We start from the raw sequence: 27,119 nt of genomic DNA, 5'->3' as shown, positions 1-27,119 counted from the left end.
GAGGGAGAAAAATCATAAGAGACTCTCAAAAACAGAACAAACTGAGGATTGATGGGGGGTGGGAGGGAGGAGAGGTGGGTGATGGGTATTGAAGAGGGTACCTGTTGGGATGAGCACTGGGTGTTGTATGGAAACCAATTTGACAATAAATTTCATATTAAAAAAAAAATCTCTCTGTAGTTCGGGGAGCAATAAATAGAAAGATGGTCAACTAATAGAAATAGAAGTGTGGTCAGTGATCTATTTGGCATGATTTAATTGCCAATAAATTTTTTTAAATGTTTATTCATTTTTGAAAGACAGAGAGCACAAGCAGGGGTGGGGCGGAGACAGAGGGGGACACAGAATCCAAAGCAGACTCCAGGCTCTGAGTTGTCATCACAGAGCCCGATGAAGGGCTCAAACTCAACAAGCTGTGAGATCATGACCTGAGTTGAAGTCGGACACTTAACCAACTGAACCACCCAGGCTCCCCTAATTGCCAATTTTCTTTTCTAGTCCTACCTGTCACTAATTTTTTATCAACCCTAAGTGCCAAATGTTTACTGTATACCAGACTTTACTGTTTCAAATTTTCCAATATGCTTGTCATTTATCTAGTTGTTTCCTTCTTCACCTTACTCTCTAATATTAATCCATCAATTCAAATTGAAGGTCCAATTCACGTTTATCCTCCTTTAATTTTCCCCATTGAGAACACTATTGAATCATTCATTTGTATTACAGCTATTTGTACATATCTTATTTCCTTGTAAGATTCTTGAAGGCAAGTATGTGTTATTCGTATTTGTATTTTCCACAGTGTCAATTTCCCAGTAGAATTCGAGTTCCGTTAAACAGGGCTCTTGCACATCTTGGTCATTGTATCTCTTGGCATTGAGCATAATGCCTGGCACATAGCAAGCATATTATGTGTATTTTGAGTGAGTGTATGTAAGGATTTTAAAACATAATCTCCATCAAGGTTATCTCCATAATCTCCAAGGATTTGTCTGTTTTATTCATTGCAAAATGAATATGTTAATATTACCAGGTGAACACATGCTTATTTGGAAGTCTCAGTATTCATCATATACAACAAAAGTTCTTCAATCTCTATATCTTCACAGAAGTCAAATATAAAGTGTTTGTTCCTTTTCACCCAACGAATTCAGTGGATGATGTATCTTTCTGAAAATAAGACATCTCCTAGAAGTGCAAGAGTAAAATGTAAAAGAATCAAAATAAAATGGATGTTTATGTTAAGAGTAGTTTCGGTTTTGTTCCTTGTGCTTTTCTGTGTTCTAAATTTTCTGTAATGAAAAGGTCTTATTTTATAATCAGAAAAAAATAATATTTTTAAAGAGTGTAAAGGATGAGATCATTTGCAGATGTATGGTTGAGGAAACTTTGAGGACATCCAAGTTCAATCAAGGTTATCTGGAGTTAATATCAGAGAGAAAATACTGGAATGTGAAAATTACTTTCACCTGAAATGTAATAAGCCTCTCTTAATAAAAAACAATATCTCTCAGAGGAGAGATGGATGGCACCAACCTTAGGAAAAGAAAAAGACATCATAGATTTCTTAGCAGTGCCTTGGAAGTATGACATCTTTGCTGTGGACTGTCTTCCGCCCAGATTCATATGTTGAAGGCTTAACCCCCAATGTGATACTATGTGGAGATGGGCTTTTGGAGGTAATTACATTTAAATGAGGTCATGAGGAAAGAAAAGACACCAGAGAGCTTACATACTCCCCCTCCCCCAACCCATTCTCATCTCTTTCCCTATCACATGATGACACAGCAAAAAGGAGGCCATAAATGAGGTAGGAAGAGAGCCCTCGGCAGAACCTGATCATGATAGCACCCTCATGTTGGAATTCCATCCTTCAGAACTATGAGAAAATAAATGTCTGTTGTTTAAGTCACTCAGTCTATGATACTTTGTTATAGCCGCCCAAGCAGAATAAAATAGATCAAGAAGACTAAGATCGGAACTGTTATGTGGCAGGTAGTTTTCCTTTCTCTCTCTCTCTTTTTTTTTTTTTTTAAGAGAGGGAGAGCGCATGATGGGGAGTAGAAAGGGAAAGGGAGAGAGAGAGAGAGAGAGAGAGAGAGAGAGAGAGAGAGAGAGAATCTTAAACAGGCTCCACTCTCAGCACTCAGCATGAAGCCTGGTGGGGACTCGATCCCACAACACTGGGATCATGACTGGAGCTGAATTCAAGAGTTGAAAGCTCAATTGAGCCACCCAGGCACCCCTGGCAGGTGGTTTTCTATATTGGAATAGGATCCCCTCAGTGATTCAGTCGATGAAAGTTTATTAAATGCTTACTGTGTTTAAACCCTGTGCAAAGTACTGTGGATCCAAAGATGACCAAGACAAAGCTCCCACACTTAAGGAGCTCATGTAATAGGAAACAAGCATGTAAACAAACTGAAAAAAGATTATAAATGCTTTGACAGAAGTATGTATGGGGTACTTACATCCTTTTTTCAGGAACTCAGAGGTCAGGGTAATTGTTTCTATCTGTGTTGGGGTGGTGTAAGTTTGGTTAGCCTGAGTCAACACTCTGTATCTAGTTAACTCTGAGTTCAACCAAGTCAATAGCTGTGACTCATGATGTGGTGATAAGCCTGAGACTTCAGTTACAAACCCTGCATAGGCCCATACTGGACAGTTATAGGCACTTAGATAGTGGCTGCCTACCAAGGAGAGGGAGGACAGAATCTGTTTTATGCCCTCCAAAATGGTATAGGCTATTGCTAGTGGCCAAATAGCCTCTTGCACCATTTCTGTACTGTGAATTTACACTTCTAATTCTTCTTTGGAGCCTTGAATATTTATAACAACATTCTCATTTACTTATACTAATTGTATTTTGTATACATTAACAAGCATTCAAAGCTGTTACTGGAGAAAAACTACTGGAGAACATGGGACCTAGCACTAACTACAGCGCCCTTTTGCCTCACATGCCTTTTGCTGTCTATGTTCTAAGCATCCTCCATATCCTAGCCCAGGCCTTACTTTGTCTGGGAGCTGTGCCTGAACTGTACCACCCCTGGATTGTGTGGGTGCTCCTGTTATGAGCCCCCCAGGACTCCTGTATTTTCTGCATCATAGCACATATCATATTGCTTTGAAATCTCTTATTTAATTGTCTACTAGACTGTCAGATCCTTAAGGACAGGAGCAATAATAGTTTTGATGATGTCCATAGGTCATCAAAGCCTTCCACTAAGTATTTATTGAAGGAATCTAGTTTCAGAGCCTGCAAGAGTAGAGGAACAGATGAGCATTAAGTTTATGTTGCTACCACCAAGGTGCATCTAACCAATGAAGTTCAGTTTGAAATATTTATCTGAATTTCGGCATAAATTAATCCAATCCAAATAAAGAGCAAAAACTAGAAGGAAACACAGTTCCATAAAGTAACCAAAGTCAGGCTGATATAAAAATTGAAGCTATTATGGCTTCATATTATGTTAGCTTAATAAAAATTAAGTTGGTTTTGAACAGAGGTGAAAGTCATGGAGAAAGGGTCTGGAACAGTAGTCTAAGGACAAGAGAGGAATGGATAGGCTTTATGCAGATCAGCTTGGTAGGATCAGAATATTTGTAATCTATTCATTTAACACAATCTATTCCTTTAATAAGAAAGGGCTGAATCAGGGCACTCCTTAAGGCAAACTCAGATGGGCCACTAAAATGGGAGACTCTATGTTGCCACCTAGGAGACAGGATAAGGTCTGTCTAGGTGCATAGCTGCAAGAGGAAGAGCCAATGAAGATACTCTGCATACTTGAAATTTTGGTGGGACCAATCAGTTACAATACTACACAGAATGGTAGCAAGAGAGGTAGAAATGGAGTAGAGGCAGATTGGCACAGAAAGTGGGGGTAAAACTGATGGGGAATTGCATAAAGTGGGGGTAGAAATTAATGGGGGATTGCATTATGGTATTTAAAAATAAAAAAGAGAAGAGGAGCCAAAAATATGTCAAGGCATGAAAGGTCAGGTGACTATGAATCATGAAATTGTGACAGTTACAGTAAGTTAGAACAAGCTGTTGGCTAATAGAATAGGATACTGCACTTGATGTTTTCCACGTTAATCTTAAATTGTGGTAGTACATTTTAGTGTATATGTCCCTAAACAAATTAAGATATATGATGAAGACTTATTTAAAAAAAAAAAAAAAGGTCGAGAAATCAGGTTGGAGTTGTAGAATATTACCATACAAATGGAAAGGATAATGGCTGAAAATGGTCTTTAAAGAAATAGCCACACTTTTGTTTCTATTACATTTAAGGTTTAAACATTACATATCTCAATATCCATCTAGATAAAGTAGCCTCTGGCAGTTGATAAAATTAGCTTCTGGTAGCAGCTTTCTAATCATTATATTCAGCATTCTCTCTCTTCACCTCTAAACTTGTACAGAAGTCTCTTCCTGAACTTCTTCATTTTTCTTTTGATGTTCAGCTTTCTGGAGAAGCCTGGGGCCCAGCAAACCAATGAGCAGACTGCCAATTGGGGCTGTGATGAGGATGGACAAAAATGCCACTGTCAACACATCCATTCCATATTCTTCCAATTGTTTCTCTCCATGTGATCTTGCTGTGTCCAAAGCCACAGATCCTATGGCAGCCTATACAAGTTTAAAGGTAACATTGTAAACATAAGACAAGCACACAGAAAAAAGGTGAATTATTTTCTCATTTGCAAAAACAAATGGCTTATTCTCTTGCTCAACTAAGAAAGTTCTTAGTCTTCCTTCAAAGCATACTGCAGTTAGTTTTGTCTGAAAACTCTCCCTGTCCTTGCTTGGGGAAAGAATAGTGATTCATATGTACCTATTTGCATAAGGTAGGGTTACAAAAACTATCAGGCAAATATATTTCAAAACAAAAGGCAAATGCAGACTCACAATATTACATGTGATAATTTTGATTATCACATAATCACAAATATTACACAATATAACATGATCTTATATACTAACTTCCTCCTGAGTAAAGCTGAATGTTACTGGTCATCTCATTCTTTTATCTTTAGAATTCTGAATTAAGAAAAAAAGCAAGATGAAAAAATGCAGTGATACTGGAAGATGGTGAAGTTTTAAATAACAACAACAATAATAAAAGCCCATGTTGTGTGTAAGCGATGAATCACGGAATCTACTCCCAAAACCAAGAGCACACTGTATACACTGTATGTTAGCCAATTTGACAATAAATTATATAAAAAAATTTAAACAACAAACAAAAGAATATGTTTTGCTTTAGAGCCCAATTATTAAACATCATGAAACTTGAAAATGTTAGGCACCTTCAAAACTTGAAATTAATGTTATTCAGTATTTAGTTAATTTTTGCCTTGGGAGTTGGTAAAATGTCTTATTTAAGATTTGGCTTTTGAAAAGCCTTACACAATTTTTGTTTCCTTTTTTACAGGCAAAATACAGTATTATCAGTGCACATGGCAAAATAATATATTAAACGATCTTGTTATTCCCTTATTCCACAGAACACAACAATGTTAGCCTGGAGGATAATCAAATAGAAGAGAAAATATCAGTGTGCATAAGAGACATGGTAGAGACTACTAATTGCCCGCAAATATCTGAATGCCCCTTTATCCTTCTATAATGAAACTCTTGAGTTTCAGCTGGTCAATTACCGTATAAATAGACTTTTTTCAGCCTTTTTTACAACTAGATGAGGCTATGTTTCTAAGTTCTGGCCACTGAGAGGCAAGCAGAAGTGATAAATGCTATTAGTAGACTGCTCTCTAGGTGGACTCATGGATGGAAGGCACACGCTGAGGGTAGTAGCCACCCTGCCAGCTCTGGAATGCCCAGATAATTTATTTGAAGGTTCTTGGTTATTGCAGTTTACCTTGTACCATAACTAATACAACATTTCAAGAATTCTTGAGAAGATTTGCACATACTACGATGTGTAGTTTTCAATTTTCTGTTTTGTGTGTGAGTATGCATGTGTGTTTTGGGGCTTGTACATATGCTGAGTTGTGATTTAAAATATATTTCTTATAGTATACATGAGCAAAAAAGTTTGAAAAACACTAATGTAGAAAAAACATATACGACAGTTTTGTTTCTTGTGCAGTGGCAAGAGGAGAAAAAATTTTTTATACAATACTTACTTCACAGAACATACATTATTCAACAGGTTCTGGATAATGTTTCCTTATTTTAAAATTGGCTTTGAAAGCAGGAAAGTGTCATTTTGCAAATGTTAATGTTTAGAAACAAATCTTTCATACCAAAGCTACTAGAGTGATTATTTGATATTTACCCACTAAAGTTACCAAAGGTAGTGAGGAAGCTGAAGACACTCTGAGGGAGAAACTATTTCACTTACTGTACTATTAACCTCACAGTATTCTTATCCATTATGTCTCAGACGTCTTTGAAAGTCTGATGGAAATGAAAACTCCTCTGGAATAATGCCGAAGCTCACAGCCACACAAAATCTGGCATAGTTATAGAGCATACATATTCCCCAAAGCTTCCTAAATTAAGAACATCTGATTTTCATTTCATGAAACAGAAATGTGCATATTTAAACAACTGCAAAATAATCAGAGAAGAGACAGTTAAATCTTGTGTGCTATGTTTAGTTTGAAAATATGGAACATAATCAGAAATATATTACATTTGCAACAAATAATAATCTACACAGTTGTAATTTAATTAGTAATTAAATTCTATCAAATACGTGGTCAGTAATTTCAAGCACCTATATTCATGCCTTGCTCATGAGAGTGCACAGTTTTGGGGTCATGTGATTGATACATTTGACAGGAGGTTCAGCTAGTTTGAAAATTTTAATATCAACCAATAATCTAGGAAGGCAATAAAGCATTTTCTTAATTGTTTTTAATAAATCTTTCTCCTTTATATATAAAGACTGTGGTCAAGCATAACTGATCATTAGTCATATGGACACTGAAGTATTTCCAAATACTAAGATGGGCCATGCTATTTCTGTTTCACTCTCTTCTTGGAAGATATTGAAATGCAAAGTTGTCAAAAGATTGACAACTATCTTTCTGGGTGATTTAGAGAACTCTGACTGATAAAAATTCAAACACTTTCTTCCTGTGACTACTACTTTCTGCTTAGTGTAGGGATATATTGGATTTTTAGTTGATTTAAGTAAATCTGGTGATCTAGATAAATTTAAATGAGCCATCATATTTAGGAAATCAATATACTCAAAATAAAACTTAAAAAAAAATTTTTTTTCAACGTTTTTTATTTATTTTTGGGATAGAGAGAGACAGAGCATGAATGGGGGAGGGACAGAGAGAGAGGGAGACACAGAATCGGAAACAGGCTCCAGGCTCTGAGCCATCAGCCCAGAGCCTGACGCGGGGCTCGAACTCACGGACCGCGAGATCGTGACCTGGCTGAAGTCGGACGCTTAACCGACTGCGCCACCCAGGCGCCCCTCAAAATAAAACTTTTAAACAGTAGATTAGTATAAACCCTTTTTGTAAATCAGTCTTCAATTACATTTTTTCACCAAATTTGAATTAGCCCTCTTATTCAAAAGTTCCAGACACCATATATAAATAGGAGTTAAGATGCTAAGCCATCCTATCCATTATTACCTGGACTGTGGCCTTCGGAAGCCATGCAAAAGAAATAAATATCTTTTCCTTTATGTTAAAACCAGCAAAACACACCATCAGAAATGTAGTCAAAACTCGTATCAATACTGCAGTGCCGAGGATGGCAATACAAAGGCCTGTAAGAAATACTTAATTTTTAGATGTAATGAAATACTGAGGGAGAAAATGAAACTCATGGTTATTGATTCAAAATACTATCAACTGTAATTGTCTAAATATATTAAAAAATTAAAAAGACAAAGATGATTAGGCATAATTTATCAAAACATCAACATTAAGGATCAAACCACATGTTTGAAAGAAGTTATTTTTCCTAGATTAAACCAGAAATTAATTAAATATATTTGATATATGGATGAACTAGAGGGTATTATGCTAAACAAAATTAGTCAGAGAAAGACAAGTATCATATGACTTCATTCATATGAGGAATTTAAGATACAAAACAGATGAACATAAGGGAAGGGAAGCAAAAATAATATAAAAACCAGGAGGGGGACAAAATCTAAGAGACTCTTAAATACAGAGAACAAACCGAGGGTTGCTGGAGGGGTTGTGGGTGGAGGGATGGGCTAAATGGGTAAGGGGCATTAAGGAAGACACTTGTTGGGATGAGCATTGGGTGTTATACATAGGGGATGAATCACTGGTATCTACTCCTGAAATCATATAGTGCCCCTATTGCACTATATGCTAACTAACTTGGATGTAAATTAAAAAATAAGTAAATTTAAAAAAAAATTTAATAAAAGAAAGAAAAAGGTTGAGCACAAATTCTCCATAGCAAAAAAAAAAAAAAAAAAAAAAAAAAAAAAAAAAAAAAAAAAAAAAAGAGAGAGAGAGATTTGATGTATATTACAAAGGAGATTTGAATGTTATTTCTTTTAAGCTGTATAGCAAGAACCACACTTTCTTCCATGTGTTTATTCAACAAGAATTCATTAAATCATAACTATGCATGACAGGATTTGGACTACGTATTGTGTATACAAAAATGCATAATGTGCAGACTTTGCCTCTACGATATTCAAAGTCAGAGGAGAACAGAAGCATAAACAGCTAATTAATACGCTATAAGGTAAGGGCAATATAAACATACTGGTAAGAGGTCATAGAGGAGGAAAACATTAATGTCTTCATCAAAATGGTTGAGAACTATTTACAGAGTATAAACCAGAGGTGACATTAAAGATACTTATCAGCCAGTATGGAAGCAATTAGCCAATCAGAACAGAGCTGGCTGGGCACTGACCTATCAGAATAGACACTGGCAGTCTACATCTGTTTCACCATATTGGTGTATACACTGACTGCACATTAGCCCTGGTTAACGTGCACAGATACTTCATTCAGTCCTTTAGAATCCTTTGCTCAGAGATAAGTTCATCCTGATTTGCAAAACAAGAACTGTGACTAGGGCTGCTACAGGCTACTGAACCTGAGAAAGGTGCTAACCTGAGCTAAGGTGACTGCTAAGAGGGTGATTTTCTAAAAAGTAACATTTGTTGAGTGTTTACTGTGTGCTAGGTTCTGCATTCAGCTTTAAGTGCACTCATTACTTAATCCTTACAACCTGTGGGGAAATGTTTCTTATTTTACAGTTGAAAAAAAAAAATGAAGTTTAGAAAGGATCAATGACTTTCTCAAGTTCAAAGGTTAGTAAAACACCAGATAGACATTGCTGGAGGATCTACTGTGAATCTGCAATATGGCTTCTTTACAAAAAAGTGTTGTGGCTCTTTATAGAAGGACATTGCTCTTATCATCATTTGTTGCAAATCAGGTTGGTAGGGTTCAAAAGTACTTGTTGCCTGAAGTACAAGAAACCAAAGGGATGATTTGGTTCATTTCCAGGAGGAAACATTGAAGGTTTGGGGAAAAGATGATTTAGAAGTTGTGAACATATTGACTTGGAAGTTTTTTGAGATTTACAAGTGGTGATTTCCAATCAGCAATTAGATACACTGATTTAGAGATAAAAATTTTGGAATTATATAGTTTATAATCACAGCTACTGAATATAGATGAGCCCAGAAAAATGACATAGAGTGAGAACCACAGAATGCTTTGGAAGAACTTGGATGAAGAGTAGAATTTAAGCCATATACAGTGTAAGTGAGGACTCAAAGGGCATTGAAAAATATGAAGTTTCAGAATTCAATGTAAAATGTATTTTAAAGAGGTCAATAGCATCAAATGCTGCTGAACGATCACGTAAAAAAAAAGACTGATAAGTATTCAGTATATTTAGCAATATAACCTTGGTGAAAGCAGGGATGGTTGTACGATGGGTGAAAGCTGGGCAGAGATGTTTTGAAGAACAGAGTGAGAGTTGAAATGGAAAAAGGAGATACAGTTACCTCTTTGGAAAAGTTTGAAAAGAGGAATAAAGAAGAAGCATGGTAGATGGGGAGGGGGAAGTGAAATGAAGAAAGGAAATTTTATGTGTTTACATATTTATATATAAATATAAATTGTGGTAAAATGCGTGCATAACAAATTTGCCATCATAACCATTTTTTTATTAAGATTTTTTTTTTAATGTTTATTTTTGAGAGAGTAAGAGAGTGCGAGAGGGGGAGGGACAGAGAGAGGGAGACACAGAATCTGAAGCAGGCTCCAGGCTCTGAGCTGTCAGCACAGAGTTGGAAGTGGGGCTCGAACTCAAGACCTGAGCTGAAGTTGGATGCTTAACTGGCGGAGCCACCCAAGAGCCCCCGCATTGTAACCATTTTTAAGTGTACAAGGTAAGTAGCATTAAGTTAAACATTCACATTTTTGTGCAACAAATCTTCAGAATTTTTTCATCTTGCAAATTGACCTATTTAACACTTCATTTCTCCCTCCCCCAAGTCCTTGGCACCAGTCTGCTTTCTGTTTCTGTAGTCTGACTACTGTGGATGCCTCATATAGGTGGAATCATACAGTATTTGTCCTCTGGGTTCATCCATGTTGTAGTATGTATTGGAATGGAAAGACACTGAGATAGGAGAGATTAGAGTTCGTTTAAATTCTGAAGAGGAAAGAACTATGACATGGATATTTGGAGATATATGAGAAAAGGGGAAGAATCGATGTGTGAGATCCAGAAGAAAGTAGCAGGGACATGGGATTCCTAGTAAAGATGAAAGAATATGGAATGAGCAGAAAGAAGAAATAGTGTGTACATGTGCACCAATAAATTTTTAAATGTGGTGTTATGAATAAAAAATTTTAATACGATGGCTTTCAAATATATGAATAAATAAATGAATGAATGCTCGAATGGACATTTCTGTTCCATGGGTGTATATTATAGAACTGAGTAGTTATCTTTGCAATTCTGGCCCTTGATAAGAACAAGTCTAATTGAACATTTTTATCCTTAGAAAAAACTTTTAAGACCTGAATTTTCTAGATAGTAGTTAGCAGTGTTACTTTTCTTTACAAAGAATAATATTAAAGGTATAAAATTTATGCCTTAGACTGACAAATATTACTTTATAGCCAACTCCTGTAAGAGACTTAGATCATTATTAGCTTTTTATATAATTGTGACAATAAATATACCTAATAAAGGTATTCCACTGAATATAAAAGTTGATTCTAACAAAAGTACTACTTTGAAATTCTTACCTACAGTTTCTGGTCTGAGAGATGCTATAGATACTTCTGCTCCAATCAGTCCAAACAGAAGGGGCTGAAAGATGTGCCAGGCAACTGCAATAATTTTTTTCAACATCTGCCTAAAAGAAATACACAAACACCCACACACAGATTTTTATTACGTGAAGTTACAAGTTCTAAGAATTTTACTAATTTGAAATTTGAGTCAATTTGACCTGAGATAGGCTTTATTTCTGTGACATCTTTTTTTCTTTTAATGTTTATTTATTTTTGAGAGAGAGAGTGCAAGCAGGGGAGGGGTAGAGAGAGAGAGGGAGACACAGAATCCCAAGTAGGCTCAAGGCTCCAAGGTGTCAGCACAGATCCCGATGCGGGGCTCGAACCCACAAACTGTGCAATTGTGACCTGAGCCAAAGTTGGATGCTCACTGACTGAGCCACCCAGGTGTCCCTATTTCTGTGATACCTATAAATAAGAGGTTAGCTAAAATAGAACAAAAAACTGCATAAAGATATTTCTAACACAGTTATTATATGAGGTGCTTTAGAGTTGGTTTGCAAGTGGATGTTAATTATAAAAAGTCTAATAAAATAATCTTAGGGGGGTTTCTACTTCTGAATATATGATATGTGTGTATGTACAAATATAATACCTAGATTTTATAGTTAAAATTTTATGTTAATCTTCATTTGACAATATGATTTTGAGATCTCATAATAGTAGCACATATATCTAGATACACATCTCATTATTGTTATATAGTAATCTATAGTATGGTAGTACCATAGTTTATTCAATCATGTCTTTATTGATGGCCCCTTGTTTCCCATTTTATTTTATCTTTATAGAAAACATCATTTAAGGTTGTCTCAAATCATGCACAGAAATATAACTCAGGTCTAGTAAAATGCTGTGCCACTTGTTAATTTTTTACCCGTTGGTTCCAAATCCACATTTCATTGTTGCTCTGCAGAAAATTAAGCTAAGCCTTTAAATATTTCTCTTTTGCCAGCTGGCATCATATTAAATTTTGTCAGTAGAGAGTGCTGAAGAGATATTGCAAGGAAGATACTCTCCTTCCTGATTTCTGGGGCTCCTCCCAGCAGGATCCTATAACACACCTGGGTTTCTTCAGCACCCAGGTATCTTCTCCAGTGCTGGGCTTCTATAGTGCATGGCAGCCAGCAGCACCCAGTGGCCAGCAGCCGCTCCTAGCTTACTGCAAGGGAGTTTCATAGCCTATTCCCTTGGGCAAAATACCTCCCCACGCACGCTAGAAGGTGAATTTGGAGTATAGATTTCCAGCAAATTGTCCAAGCAGGGCACCATGGCTGCCTTCTCCACCATCCAGGGAATAAAGGCTTTCTAACATGATCTGGATTCTGAGCCCTGGGGGTGGGAGAAGGTGGGATGGAGTGGGGAGGTCTTAGGGGATGCTCAATCTGAGCGCTAGGAGTTTATAGCTTATTCCTATATTCTTCAGGGGTCCTTTACATCTTACAAGCCAATCTCTTGTTATCTGATCCCCTGGTATGGTTAATAATTAACTTTCCCTATTCCAGTTATCATGTGATTTCCCTTGCCTGATAAGATCCTAACTGATAAAAGCACTAACTTTATAACACATACTGCCAAAATCCTAAAAGAAGATGGGCACAACTGACTATAGCAAGGCTAGAATGTTTTGTGGCAACAGAAACCACACACAAAGAACAAAAAGATGACAAACCAGGAGAAAATATTTGTACTGTGCATAACAGAATAAGGAGCAAAATCTAAGCAATAAGAAAAAGAAAGTAAAAGAAAAAAATGGGCAATGTATATATACAAGTAATTCATAGCTGAAGAAACACAAATGGCCAAAAACATAAGATGTTAAAATTCAGTAATCAGTGAGACACAAATTAAAACGATACGTCACATTTGAGGAGGCATTACATTACAAAAACTACTAAAAAGTTTTAATAATGTCAAGTATCTGTGATTATAAGGAAACTCTCACTAATTGGTAGGAGAACAAATTGATAGTGCTTTTTTTTAGAGGGCAATTTAGCAGTACCCATCATAGTATCTAAAAATTTGTATTGAACAGATTTTTCCAGTCAACTAATAAGAATCTATTTTTAGACAACACTTTTACACTTATAACTACACACCTTTGAGGATCTGGTTTTCTATATCTATATTCAGCAGTTTAACAAAGGAAGATTACATTGTGTCTCTGTTTTCTTTATTTTTAAACAAATTCTGGTATGTTTATTAGGGTGAAGATTCTGTTTCCTCTTGGCTTACAAAAGAGCTCATGTGTGAGGGGGCTGGTTGATTTACTTATACAGTTCTATTCCTACATCATGCAAAGAGTTATGTTTTCATATCATAAGGAATCAGATAATAACTTAGGGTCAAATACTGCCACCTGCTAAATGCAAGCCACTTGTCCCTCAGTGCCTTATTTTCTTCTCATCTGTAAAATGGAAAGTTTATATAACATCCAAGATCTTTTATCATTTAATGACAATTAAATTGTCCTACCAAAACTGGAGTCCAGTTGCCCACCTTTCTACCTACCTTTAAATTTTACTTTTTAATTTAGTTTTTAGAGTATATCATAGGTATAGCTCAGACTTTAGTTGCTATCCACATTAGTGCAGAACAAAAATCAACTCTATTAATCTTAGGTTACTTAGCCTTTTGTTACCATGACTAATTATTTAAGGGAAGGCCTCAAAAATATTTAATGTACTCAGAACTCCAATGAAAGCAGATGGCCTAAAAAGCTTTCTCCATCCAATTATTTTCATTTCTAAACTGTAGACAAAGGCCACCATTTGTTTTTTTGATTGTAATGCTTTAGACTAGTTGAACATCAGACATAGGTTTATATATTGTAAGACTTAAAAATGGTAGAAGAGCCAAAATGTACCCTCTTAATGCTTTTTCATAACTTCAAAATGAATGTGCTTATAAAGAAAATGGAGTCATCGAATAGGCTAAATGTAAAAGAGAGCAGAGGAATGAAAACTATGTTGTCCACACTAAATGTTTAAGACTACTTTATACATCTGTTTGTAGCAGTAGCAAGAATCTTCAAAAACAGAAATCACTTTCAAGGATGGACAAAGGAAGAAAATGAGCAGAAATGGAAGTTTTACCATGACTTAAATACCTACATAAGCTGATACCTCCCTTCTCAGAAAGAGTATTTCAAGATTCAGAAGATTCAAAATATGTCAGAAAAACCATCCCACAGCTACAAAGGTCTTCAGAAGAAGCACTGGATTTGAAAATAGATGAAAAAAAATGACAGAGGCTGTAAAAAGGTGAGCGTATTTGAATACAATAAATGGCAAGATTAATGATATATGGAAAAACCAAGTAAAGAAGTATGAAATAATGTCAGAAAACTATAGCATAAACAAAGTTTTATAACATATTTTAGCTTTTCAAATTATAACTCAAAACCAGCCTTGATATAGCACTGTTGAGTTTACAATTGATTCGTATCTGTTTTCCTACATAGTAGTCACTATTCTTTTGATATTATTATTATTTTCTTCCTATTACAGTTTGAGAAAACAGAGTAATAGAGAAGGCATGTAAGTTTGGGGGGATTATACAGCTACAGAGCAGTAGAATTGGGATTGGAATCCCAATTACTTTATCTTAAATTTTAAGCTCTTTTTATTATATTGTATTGTTCTACAAAGTAGTTACAAAATAATAAGGATTATATTATTATTTACTGAGTGTATTCTACAGCTAAGGATTTAGCTTTGTATAGAGTATAATGGTTAAAAAAAGTGTGTGTGTGTGTGTGTGTGTGTGTGTGTGTGTGTGTAAGGTAAAGAGATCCATATATGAGAGTTACCAGAGGTACATATGAAAAAAGTGTTCCTAGTTCTTCCACTGGGTTGTAGGATTACATGGACCTATGTTCATCTGGGTTGAAGGCAATTCAGGCAAAATTATGACAAACGCAGACTAACAGATGCTGTGTTTTGGTTTATAATGATCTTTTCTCTATAATCCCCAGTTTTTGAGAAGAGTGGTATAACTGGAACTGGTCAAAATTTCCTTTGCCTTGCTGTGTCTTTCTGTGCCCATAGCTAATGCCCACTTGCAACAGGCACTAATCTCCCCTTTGATTTCCCTGTTGCTAAAACTACTCTTATATGTTCCATTCCAAATGATATGGCCCCTTTCATTGTTTATTTTTTATCCTATCACTTAGGGATTTAGAGACTTAATTTTGAAGTGCAAAGTGTAGAAATATAATGTTTCTAAGGTACTTGGTATGTGTTATTCAAATAGATGTCAAAAATATAAAAATGTGCCCTGAACAACAATGCTACAGTTGTATCACAGAGTAGTAACTCTGGTGTCAGGTAAACCTGAGCTTAAATCACAGTGCCATTTTCTAATTTTGTGATTTTGGACACGTTATTTATGTCTTTCTGATTTATAGTCTCTATAAAATAGAAATGGTAATACTTTTTAAAGTTTATTTTGTGTGTGTGAAAATAAATGAGAACATCCACTTAGTGCCCAGCATACAGCCATACAGACTGGCCAAAAAAATTTACTAAAAAACAGGCAGAAGACATGAATAGACATTTCTCCAAAGAAGACATACAGATGGCCAACAGACACATGAAAGAATGTTTAGCATCACTCATCATCAAGGAAAAGCAAATCAAAACTACAATGAGATATCACTTCACACGTGTCAGAATGGCTAAAATCAATAATACAAGAAGTAACAGGGGTCGACGAAGATGTGGAGAAAGAGAAATCCTCTTACACTGTTGGTGGGAATGCAAGTTGGTATAGCCATTGTGGAAAACAGTTTGGAAGTTCCTTGAAAAGTTAGAAGTAGAACTACCTTATGATCCAGCAACTGGACTAGTAAATATTTACCCAAAGAATACAAAAACACTAATTTGATGTTTATAGCAGCATTATATAAAATAGCCAAATTATGGAAACAGCTCCAGTGTCTGTTGATAGATGGCTGAATAAAGAAAATGTAGTATATATACAATGGAATATTACTCAGCCATAAAAAGAATGAAATCTTGCCATTTATAATGACATGGATAGAGCTAGAGTATTATGCTAAGCAAAATCAGTCAGAGAAAGACAAATACCAAATGATTTCACTCATATATGAAACTGAAGAAACAAAACAAAAGGAAAAAGGGGAAAAAAAAGAGAGACAGAGACAAACCGAGAAGCAGACTCTTAACTATAGAGAACAAACTGATGGTTACCAGAGGGAGGTGGGTGGTGAGATGGGTAAAAGAAGTGATGGGATTAAGGAGTGCACTTGTGATGAGCACAGGGTGTTATATGGAAGTGTTGAATCACTGTATCATACCCTTGTAACTAATATTACACTGTATGTTAACTAACTTGAATTTAAATGAAAACTTAAAAACATGAAATAATCTAATTATCAAATTAAGATTATAAAAAGAAATATTAAAAAAGAACAAACTATTAGTTCCCTTTCCTCTTTTTACCTGTTACAGTATGAAATAATGAGTTGGCTGTCATTTTCGAAGATTTATAAGGGGGTGACAACATAAAAACAGTTATCCATAAAGTTCAGTTTGAAAAAGCTTATTATGAGCATTTTTGAGTTTTCTTGTTGAATAAGTGAAAGGAAATAAACTAAAATATTTAAATAGTTTACAGAGCTGTTGGCTTTAGATGGAGGAACTGCAAATGATTTCTTTCCTTTTCTTTCAGATTTTCCACCTCCAAAGTTAAAAAGTGAGCATATAGTACCTTCATAGAAGTTAAAATAAAGTTAATTTTATTTTAAAAATTACTGTCTTTGGTAATTTACGTTTTTAATGCTGAAAAAAAGATTACTATTAAGAAGTGAATGGACAATTTGTAAAATGCCAATGCAGGCAAACTTCCCAAGTGTTGGACAAAGAAAAGTGTGCTACATTCACAACGTGAATGTAGCAGCATCTTTCACTAAAGTGAAACTGTGACCTCGGTCCTGGGGCAGAGAATAGATCAGAGCGCTTCAAAGAGTAGGGCACATTTGTCAGCAGCCCTGGGGAGGACCCAAGACAGAGAGCAGTGAATCCACAGAGAGAAGCAAAGGAGGCAGTATAGCCCTCAAGTCCAGAGCTGAGATTAGATAGAAGACTGACCAGTGATAGGTGATAACTCTGCTTCAGCCCACAAGCAAAGTGAAGCCATGGAAAAACAAATGTTTTGATAAGAGCAAATGCTTATGGGAGACAAGGGATGATAAGAGTACCTGATTTATGCTAGGAAGTTTGTTTATTCTGTAGCTCTGCTCTGGTCAAATGTTAGGTTACTTGAAATCAGAAAGTAGAATTGAGTAATATAGGTGTTGCTAGGAAAGAAAAAAGTAGACCTGAAATAAGCCTTGTAGCCAAGAGTCTTGCAAGGCAGCAAACGAAGGGGTGCATCTAGTGCATGGAGCAGAGTTTCAAAGGGACTCTCTACTTTCTTCGAAGCCCAATCCATCTCCATGTACTTTCTGGTGGCTTCAATACCGTTCTCTACACAATGCTCCAGGCTGTCCCTACCATTTGTCTCCTCTGAAGCAAGACAATTCAGTTATACTTGTCTTAACTTTGTAATCATAGATTACATAGTGAGAGCCTCCTATCTGAGTGTTCTTTACTCACAGGGAAATTCTGTCTCTATTCTACCTCTGCAGAGATTCACTCAATTGAATTTGATTATATACCTAACCTCCAGCTTTTTAACCCTCACATATTTTTCCATGTGGCATTATTTTAAGCTTAATTATTTTGAACAGTTGTTTCCAGGTTGTCCAAAATGATATAGCTGCATTTAGGTGGGTCACCTACATCTAATTTCTCCATTAAACAGAATAGCATATGCTGCTGTCAAGTTCAAATCTATAAGGATGTAACTTGAAATTAAAATTAGTAAATAACAACCAGCTAATTTCCATAGTACATATCAAAAAAATCAATAATCTTAATGATCATGAAAATCAATAAGAAAAACCAAAACAACCTTTTAAAAAAATAGGCACAGGCTTTTGAGCAAACCAGTTAGTAAGCACAGGAAAAGATGATTAGCTTTACTCATAAAGAAATGTAATTCAGATCAATAATGAGATACATTTTTAACCTATCAGATTAGCAAAATATCTGAAGATTGAAAATACTCAGATCAGAAAGACAGATCTTCACATACTGTTGGTGAAAATATAAACTGGCACAGTCTTTTAAAAGGGAAAATTGATATTATCAAAATATCAATGTATATACTCCTTCATAGAGCAATCCTGTTTCTGGAAATTCATCCTATAGATAAACTCAAATGTATGTCGTATTTTGTTGATTTTTTTTCACATTTTAAAATTTCTGAAATTAGGATGTCATGTCATAGTTTAATAGGCAGTATTCTTTTTTCTTTCTTGGTAGCATGTAAAATGGTGCTTCTTAGATTTGATAGCATCTTAGAGTTAATGAAATATGGCATAGGTAGGATATTTTACCGAAATACTTTTTGTCTTAGTAGAAAACCAGAAACAATTTAAAATCTGTTATCAGGAGACTGGTTAAATATAGGACAGCTATACCATGCAATACTCTGTAGCCGTAGCCCTTACAAAGAATAGGGAGGCAGCATGGAAATATGACCATAATATATTTTTAAGTCATCAAATTACAGATTGGTATATAAGGGGGAAAAGGATGTATGTGTGTACACTTGGGCATACATTTACATATGCATAGAAAATAGCTTTTGTGATTAAATAATTTTATTAACTTGATATTAGGAAACATCTGTACAGAAAAAAATTTACTCTGATCAGAAAGAACTTAAATGAGAAGAAGAACTTGAAATTCACCTTTTCGCCGGCCCATCTCAAACCTGCAAGGAAGGACATGACCAGTGTGCACAATCCTCCTGACCCAGGGAAACCAAAATACACGCTGCTGAACACAGCTAGTATGGACAGCCCCAAAACAATGAATGCTCTCTTCCACACAAGTTTGTCCTTGAGGAGAAAAAGAAAGGTTGATTAGCTCAATTATTTCCTATAACTGATTTTTAATGATTGCTTTTTCTATATTCAGGACTTAGTGGAAAATGAAAATGTCTGTCTAGGCAAATAAATGCATGCCATGACATTTACTTTCTTTTCCTTAAGAAAAGTAGAGTCAACACATGGACAAATGCAGCTTCCTCTTCCAAGAACACTAGTTGTATTCTCCTGCAGTTATCAAAGCAGAATTTCACAGGGCTGAATGTAATAGTAGAAAAAAGTGCATGGGCTTCGGAGCCAGACAGACCAGAGTTAAAATTCTAGCTCTTTTACACTACTGGCATATGTAGTGGTCACATAACTTAGCTTCCTCAGGCTTTTTTTCTTCTCCTCCCTGAAAGCAGTTTTGTGACAGTGTTTTTGTGAAAGTTAAAGATGTGATATCTTTAGTATTTTTAGGCTGTTTACTCCTTAATGCCATGCTCTCATTTTTTTTTCTAAACATGATTCTCCTTCCTGTTTATTTATTCATTTGTTTTGTTTTTAGATTCCACATGTGAGTGAAATCATATGCTCTTTGTCTTTTTCAGTTTGACTTATTTACTAGCATAATACCCTCTGGATCCATCCATGTTATTGCAAATGGCAAGATCACATTCTTTTTTATGGCTGTTCAATGTTCTATTGTATATATATCACACCTTCCTTAGCATTTATCTATTGATGGACACTTAGGTTGCTTCCATATCTTGGCTATTGTAAATAATACTGCAATAAATACAGGGGTTCATAATCTTCTCAAATTAGTGTTTTCTTTGAGTAGATACCCAGTAGTAGAATTACTGAGTCATATGGTAATTCTATATTTTATTTTTTGAGGAACCGCCACACTGATTTCCACAGTGGCTGTACCAGTTTACCTTCCCACCAACCGTGCAGTGTTCCATTTTCTCTGTATCCAATACTTGTTATTTCTTATCTTTTTGATGTTAGCCATTCTGACAGGTGTAAAGTAATAACTCATTGTGGTTTTGATTTGCATTTTCCTAATGGTTAGTGATGTTGAACATCTTTTCATGTGTCTGTTGGCCATATATTATGTCTTCTTTGGAAAAATGTCCATTCTGGTACTCTGCCCATTTTTAATCGGAATATATATATATGTATATACATACATATATACATGTATATACATATATATATATACATACATATATACATGTATATACATATATATATACACACACACACATATATATATATATATATATATATATTCCGATTAAAAATGGGCAGAGTACCAGAATATATATATAATAGGTGTTGAGTTGTATAAGTTCTTTATATATTTTGGATACTAAGCCTTCTTGGATACATCATTTGCAAATATTTTCTCCCATTTAGTAGGTTTTAGTCTTTTAGTTTTGTTAATGGTTTCCTTTGTTGTGCAAAAGCTTTTTATTTTGATGTAGTTCCAATAGCTTATTTTTGCTTTTGTTTCCCTTGCCTTAGAAGACATATCTAGAAAAATGTTTGCCATGGCCTAAACTTCTTGATCACTTTAGAAGGCAAGTAGGTCTTTAGAAGTGCTTGACTTGGAAGCATCCAGGCTCAGGATTACTAGAGTTCACTCCCAGCTCTGCTGCTTTCTAGCTATATGAACTCGTTCAAGTTACTTCTTAAATCTCAATCTCCTCATCAGTAGAAAGGTACTGATGAATACTATTAATAGTATTCTCTTCATGGGTCTTATGTGGTTTACACTAGATTACATGAGTTTATATGATTGTACTAGATCAGTGCTTCCCAAAAGAACATCCAGTGATGATGGAAATTTCTACATCTGCTCCACTGAAATGTTCTCTATCTGCTATAGCCACATGTAGCTGGTGGCTGCCATATTGAATGTAGTGGCACTTTATTGTACTTACTATATCATTTTATATACAGTAAGCAACAAAATGTAAGCCATCACTCTTTTCTTTATTTTGTTGTGTAATTAGAAAATCCTATAATTTTCTTTTATGCATTCATAAAATTTTTTACAATTTTAGTTGGAGGGTTTTGGAGCATAGTAAAAATCCAACTCATCATACTTTCTTATAATGGAAATATTAATTTTTTTAAAGTTCTACTTTAGTTAAGTTTATATTTCCATTCAAAATTCTCTGAAATTTCAAAATAATGCCAGTTCTTATAGGAAAACAAAGACTCTTATATGTTTGTCTATCCCAAGAGACTTAGGAGGGTAAAGGAAAACAAAACGAAAAAACTCTCTGTGAATATTATGAAATTATTGTGATGAGTAAAGAACTTTGATCATCTTGGTGACAAATACTAGACTATATTACAATGAGATGTTAAGGTATAGGTAGTATTATAATCTAAGATATGCTGATACTAAAAAGAGGGCCCCAAAGCCATTTTACATCTTGACTTAGCTAATATTAATAATAATAATAAAATAAAAAATAAAAACAAAAAGAAAGGATTGCTTGCATATTCTGGAAATGATGTTATTTATTTTTCAGTGAAATGTAAGTTTATAGAATATACATTAGAGTAAAAATTTTAGGATTTAATTAAAACCTTATACAGTTGACCCTTAACACAGATTTGAGCTGCATGGTCCACTTACATGCAATTTTTTTTTTTTTGATAAATACAGTACACTACTATAAATGTATTTCCTTTACGATTTTCTTAATAATATCTTCTTTTCTCTAGCTTACTTTATTATAAGAATACAGTATATAGTATATACAACATATAAAATATGTGTTAATCAACTGTTTATGTTATCAGAAAGGATTCTAGTCAACAGCAGGCTATTAGTAATTAAGTTTTGGGGGAGTCAAAAGTTATACATTGATTTCTGACTGTGCACAGGGTCAGTGCCCCTAATCCCTGCATTGTTCGGGGGTCAACTGCACATCTAGCCTTGTTCATACATCTCATGGATAGCACTGATTTGGGAATAAGCAGTTTTACAATGGGGGGCCATTTTCTAAATCGTGTTCTTCACGTTCAGGGGACTGTTCCAGAATGTTTTTCCAATGACATTTTAGAGCATGACTTTCCCATAGATTATTTCTTTTACCTGGTCACTGCTTGGAAAGTACTGAATAAAAAATCCAAGAAGAGATCCAGTTGCCATACCAATTACCACCTCTAAAATTCCTCTGAGAACATTAAAAATTGTGGAGCCTTAAAAACACATAAAAAGAAAAACTTCAGGCAGAACTCTAAATCTGTAAATACTTAGACTTTAATTATCAACATAAAAAGCATCTAATTACATAGAAGGAAAGTTATACAGGTATTTCCTGCTCTCTACTTTCTTAAATATATGTGATGTAAAATGTCTAATAAGATGGGCCTATATTATAAGAAACCTATGCATATTATTGCAGATAAATTTCAAAATTGGTATAAACTATGATTTGTGCCCTTCTTTTATGCTTACATCAATAAAAGTTTACTTAAATGGCCTAAGAAAATATGAAAGATAAAATTCATGAACAGAGCTAATTTGTTCTACTATACTATAGGCACAGTCTGGGTGAGAAGACATATCTAGTTTTCAAATTGCCAATTAAGAGCCTGATTTTTTACTAATAATTGATTACGGTAGCTCTGATATGTAAAGAATACAGTAACTTAAAAATTTGGCAGTTAAATCAAGAATCTTTTATTTTTTTAAGTTTTTAAAATGTATTTATTTATTTTTTTGTTTTTAGTAATCGCTATACCCAATGTGGGGCTCAAACTCATGACCCTCAAGGTCAGGAGTCACATGCCCTTCCAACTGAGCCAGCCAAGTACCCCAAGAATCTTTTCTTACTACAAGGAGTGTAGGGGACTTACTGTTTCTCAAAAGCTATTTCTAAAAGTAAATCTGAAAACAAATTACTAAAAAAAAATTTTTTTTTAATGTTTATTCATTTTTTAGAGACACAGTGCAAGCAGGGGTGGGGCAGAGAGAGAGGGAGTCACAGAATCCAAAGCAGGCTCCAGGCTCTGAGCTGTCAGCACAGAGCCCTAGCAGGGCTCAAATTCACAAACCCCGAGATCATGACCTGAGCTGAAGTCGGACATTTAACTGACTGAACCACCCAGGCACCCCCAAAAACAAATTATTTTTGAAACTGCTCTTAGAAGAGCCTTTATTTGTTGGATTGCTTCTTTGAAGTATCATAATATATATATATATATATATATATATATATATATATATATATATGTAGACTTCTGTTTTCTTTCATAGCAAACAGAATTTAGAATACTTAAAAAAAATCTGTTAGCACATTGTACACAAAATCATAGTAAATTGCTCAACACGTGAAGTCCTTCCTTCCACACTATTCAAAGAAAATATGTACTGGGGTGCCTGGGTAGCTCAGTTGGTTAAGCGTCCAACTCTCGATTTAGGCGCAGGTCATGATCTCACAGTTCATGAGTTCGTGCCCTGCATAGGGCTCTCTGCTCTCAGCACAGAGCCCACTTTGGATCCCCTGTCCCCCTCTCTTTTTGCCCCTCCCCCACTCATGTTCTCCCTTTCTCTCTCTCTCTCTCTCTCTCTCTCTGTCTCTGTCTCAAAAATAAACACAACATTTTAAAAAATGCAACTAGTATGTAGTTTCTTATTATTGTAGTTTAGGGTAACAATATGCCACACCAAGGTATGCCACTTTGGCATAAAGATGATTTTGAGCAGAAGGCAATTGAGAATAAACAGAATCAAGAAAAGGTATCTATCTCTTCCTATTTGCCTAAAAGGAGAGCATAAACTTTTAAGGGCATAAATTTTTCCTCTACCAGAAGGACAGAAGTTAACCACTGGGACAACTTCAGACTCTTAACATCCCTAAGACAGATTCTACTAAGAGCATCCCTAGATACCATTGGTTACCCTATTTGCCTTTCCACAATTTGCTGCCTCTAAAAGTTCTTTTCTTTTGTCTTGCATTTCACCAAAATTACTGTTTTTTGCTAAGATGTGATATATACATCACATACAGGTTTGAGTTGCATGGTTCACTTACATGCAAATTACATATATATTTATATACCAAATTCTAACCACCTCTTTGAGTTAGGCATCAGTGAGTAAGTACTCCCCTAGGTAAGCAGGGTGCACATGCTAACAACATGCACAACAGGGTGCACATGCTTTTCTCTTATTAATTTGTCTTTTGTCATTCTGATTTACAGGGCCCAGCCAATGGACTTAAGGTGGATAGATGGGCAACAGTTTTTCCTTCCTTACAGTTTTAATCATCTCTCTTATTAAAAGAAAAAAAAAAAAAGAATTACCTCTGTAGTAATTTTATTTAGCCAGAGCAGCTCTATGTTAGATAATGGTGTGACTGTCAGAAACATCTAGCTGTGACAGTAGCAAATGTCTCAAGCTATTACAATAAATAATTTATTATAAATGTATAAAAAGTAGCTAATTAGTTTCAGTCTCTAATGTAAGGAAAAAAAAAAGACTTCTTGGACCCACCTCTAAAAATTCTGATTCAGTAAGCCTGGCAGGGCTTGGGATCCATATTTTAAAGAGGCTCCTGGTAGTTCCCATCCAAAACGTCTAAGGACCACATTTAGTGGAGCAGGGCAGAGGGAACACAGCATTGTTGACTAGGAAAGTTCTTTAAACTATCCATAGCCCATACTCCCCAGATTATGAAACCCCAGTACACCCTCCCTCTTGCCCCCTCATCCCTCTTCTTCTCCTCCCGTGTGATTCTAATGCAAACTCTTGCATAAAGCCTGGTTTCTATTCCCAAAGGTTCTGATTTAATTGGTCTAAGGTAGTTCTCACTTACAAGTATTTTTAAAAATTCTCCAGGTAATTCTAGTATGCAGCTGAGGCTGAGAACCATGGTTTCAAAGGTGTATACCAGGAAGGCAGTGAGAACATAAGTTTGGATAGGTACAGTAAAATTAAAGTAAAGACAAGGGTGTAGATTTGACCTAACAGGTAACAGAGAATCCTCACTGGTTCTTGTACCAAAAAGTAATACTATGAGAGTCATGTTTTGACAAGGTTAATTTACCAGTGATGCACAGCAGTGTATGGAGGGTGACCGGATATAAGGAACTTGGGGCAGTGGGAAGAGTTGAGGTTCTAGGTAATCAGCCTAAATCTTAAAATGTTACCCCTAGATAACTATGGGAGTAGAGATACTGAGAACATATGACTTCCCAAGAAAATGTGTTCCACAATAATTGGAAGCTAAACTCACTCTACAATTACATTTTGTCAATCGCATGGGATCGCAAATCTTATCTCTGAATCTTGGACATGGTTTAAAAATAAACTTGTGCTGTGCCAAAGGATAGTAAAAGTTTTAAATAATAGTGGGAGACAAAAAATGTTTTACACTCTTCTTTTATTACTGCTTAGCACAAAATACATCCATGTCAGACACTCAGTAAGGAAGTAAGATACCTGTGAAAAATCATTGCCATTATTACCCATAAAATGTTACAGAGAGCAGAAACTGTTCCTATTTTAGAAGAATGCTGTTCCTTTCACTTGGACTGCTCTGTGTCATTGTTGTCTTTGAAAAACCTACTCATCTCTGTGTGAAGTCTCCAAGATTGAGCTTTCTCAGAAGCCTCCATGCAAAAGCTATTCTAATCCTTTCTTAAACTTTGCTACTCTGGATCCCTGTCAATGCATTTACCAGACCATTGGAACAGTCCACGTCCAGAGGGTGAAGGGAGTAAAATAAGCAACTGGTCCCTCCTCAGGTATAGAACTAACCTGTGGAGTTGGTTTCTCCATTTTAATCTGCCGTATTCAGTTATCAAGCAAATATGCCCAGTTTGGAACATCATAATCTATGTCTCTGTAGCGCAAGGGAACAGCACATCGTGAACTGACCAGTTTACCTGTGGAAAAGGCCATGCCCAAGCATGTGTTGAAGCCAGTGATAGCCAGAATATCATCGAAGCTGCCAGCAGCCATAAGCAAGGTTGGGACGCCTTTTTCGACTCCATAGCCTCCTTCCTGCAAAAGGAGCATTGAAGGCACTACGACAGCTGGAGATACAGCACCTAAAACAAAACTAAGTAGGCAGCGCTTTAAACATTTGTGATAGCAGCTTACTCATTATTATTATTACTGTTGAAATTATAATAACATCTACTCTTTTAGAGGTTACACTTTAGACAACTACTGTCTTTCAAATAGCAGTGAAGCACCAAACTGGAAACACACACACACACACACACACACACACACACACACACACACAAGTTCTACAGAACACTTTTTGAAAGTGTGGCTGCAGACAGGCTATATTGGAACCACTCAGGTTGCCCTGAAATATATAGTTATGGGTGGCACAGAAGACCTAATGGGATTAGGTTGCAGGAATCTGCCTTAAAAAAATAAATAAATAAAAATAAATAAATAAATAAAGCAAGCAAGCAAGCAAGCAAGCCAGGGCGACTGCATGGCTCAGTTGGTTGAGTATCTGACTTTGGCTGAGGTCATGATCTCATAGTTTGTGGGTTCGAGCCCCATATCGGGTTTGCTGCTATCAGCACAGAGCCCACTTTGGATCCTCTGTCCCTTCCCCCGTTTGCTCTCTCTCAAAAATAAATAAAACATTAAAAAAAATAAAGATGAAACATTTATGGTATGAGGTTTGAAAAACACAGCTGCAGGCTTTTTAAATTGGAACTGACTGATATTAGGCCTTCTGTTGGGACTTGGTAAGTAGAATAAGACCACAGATTAGAAGAAGCCCATAATGGCAGTGACAGTGATACTAACACTAGCAGCAGCAGTAACAGCAGAAAACATTTTACAGTGTTTACTATGTGCCAAACA

General features: G+C 35.6%; 1 protein-coding gene across 4 annotated transcripts in view; it reads right to left on the bottom strand.

The window, feature by feature from the left end:
- Window positions 1–664: 664 nt before the first annotated feature.
- SLC9B2 (solute carrier family 9 member B2) overlaps window positions 665–27,119 on the bottom strand; it is a 53,691-nt gene continuing 27,236 nt past the window's right edge. The window contains exons 7-12 of one of the 4 annotated variants that reach the window (XM_043571444.1): window positions 26,174–26,349; window positions 22,374–22,480; window positions 19,136–19,285; window positions 11,266–11,371; window positions 7,630–7,766; window positions 665–4,639 (exon numbers count right to left, since the gene is read on the bottom strand). In XM_043571444.1, the coding sequence (XP_043427379.1) occupies window positions 4,418–4,639; window positions 7,630–7,766; window positions 11,266–11,371; window positions 19,136–19,285; window positions 22,374–22,480; window positions 26,174–26,349 (898 nt within the window). In that variant the 3' untranslated portion in view covers window positions 665–4,417. Of the gene's footprint in view, window positions 4,640–7,481; window positions 7,767–11,265; window positions 11,376–19,135; window positions 19,286–22,373; window positions 22,481–26,173; window positions 26,350–27,119 lie in introns of those variants that run through there. The other 3 variants (XR_006295792.1, XM_043571451.1, XM_043571434.1) reach the window with 3 other exon arrangements.

This window comes from Prionailurus bengalensis, chromosome B1 (genome assembly GCF_016509475.1).
Source record: "Prionailurus bengalensis isolate Pbe53 chromosome B1, Fcat_Pben_1.1_paternal_pri, whole genome shotgun sequence".
Lineage (NCBI taxonomy): Eukaryota > Metazoa > Chordata > Mammalia > Carnivora > Felidae > Prionailurus > Prionailurus bengalensis.
This window is presented reverse-complemented; position numbering and strand designations above follow the sequence as displayed.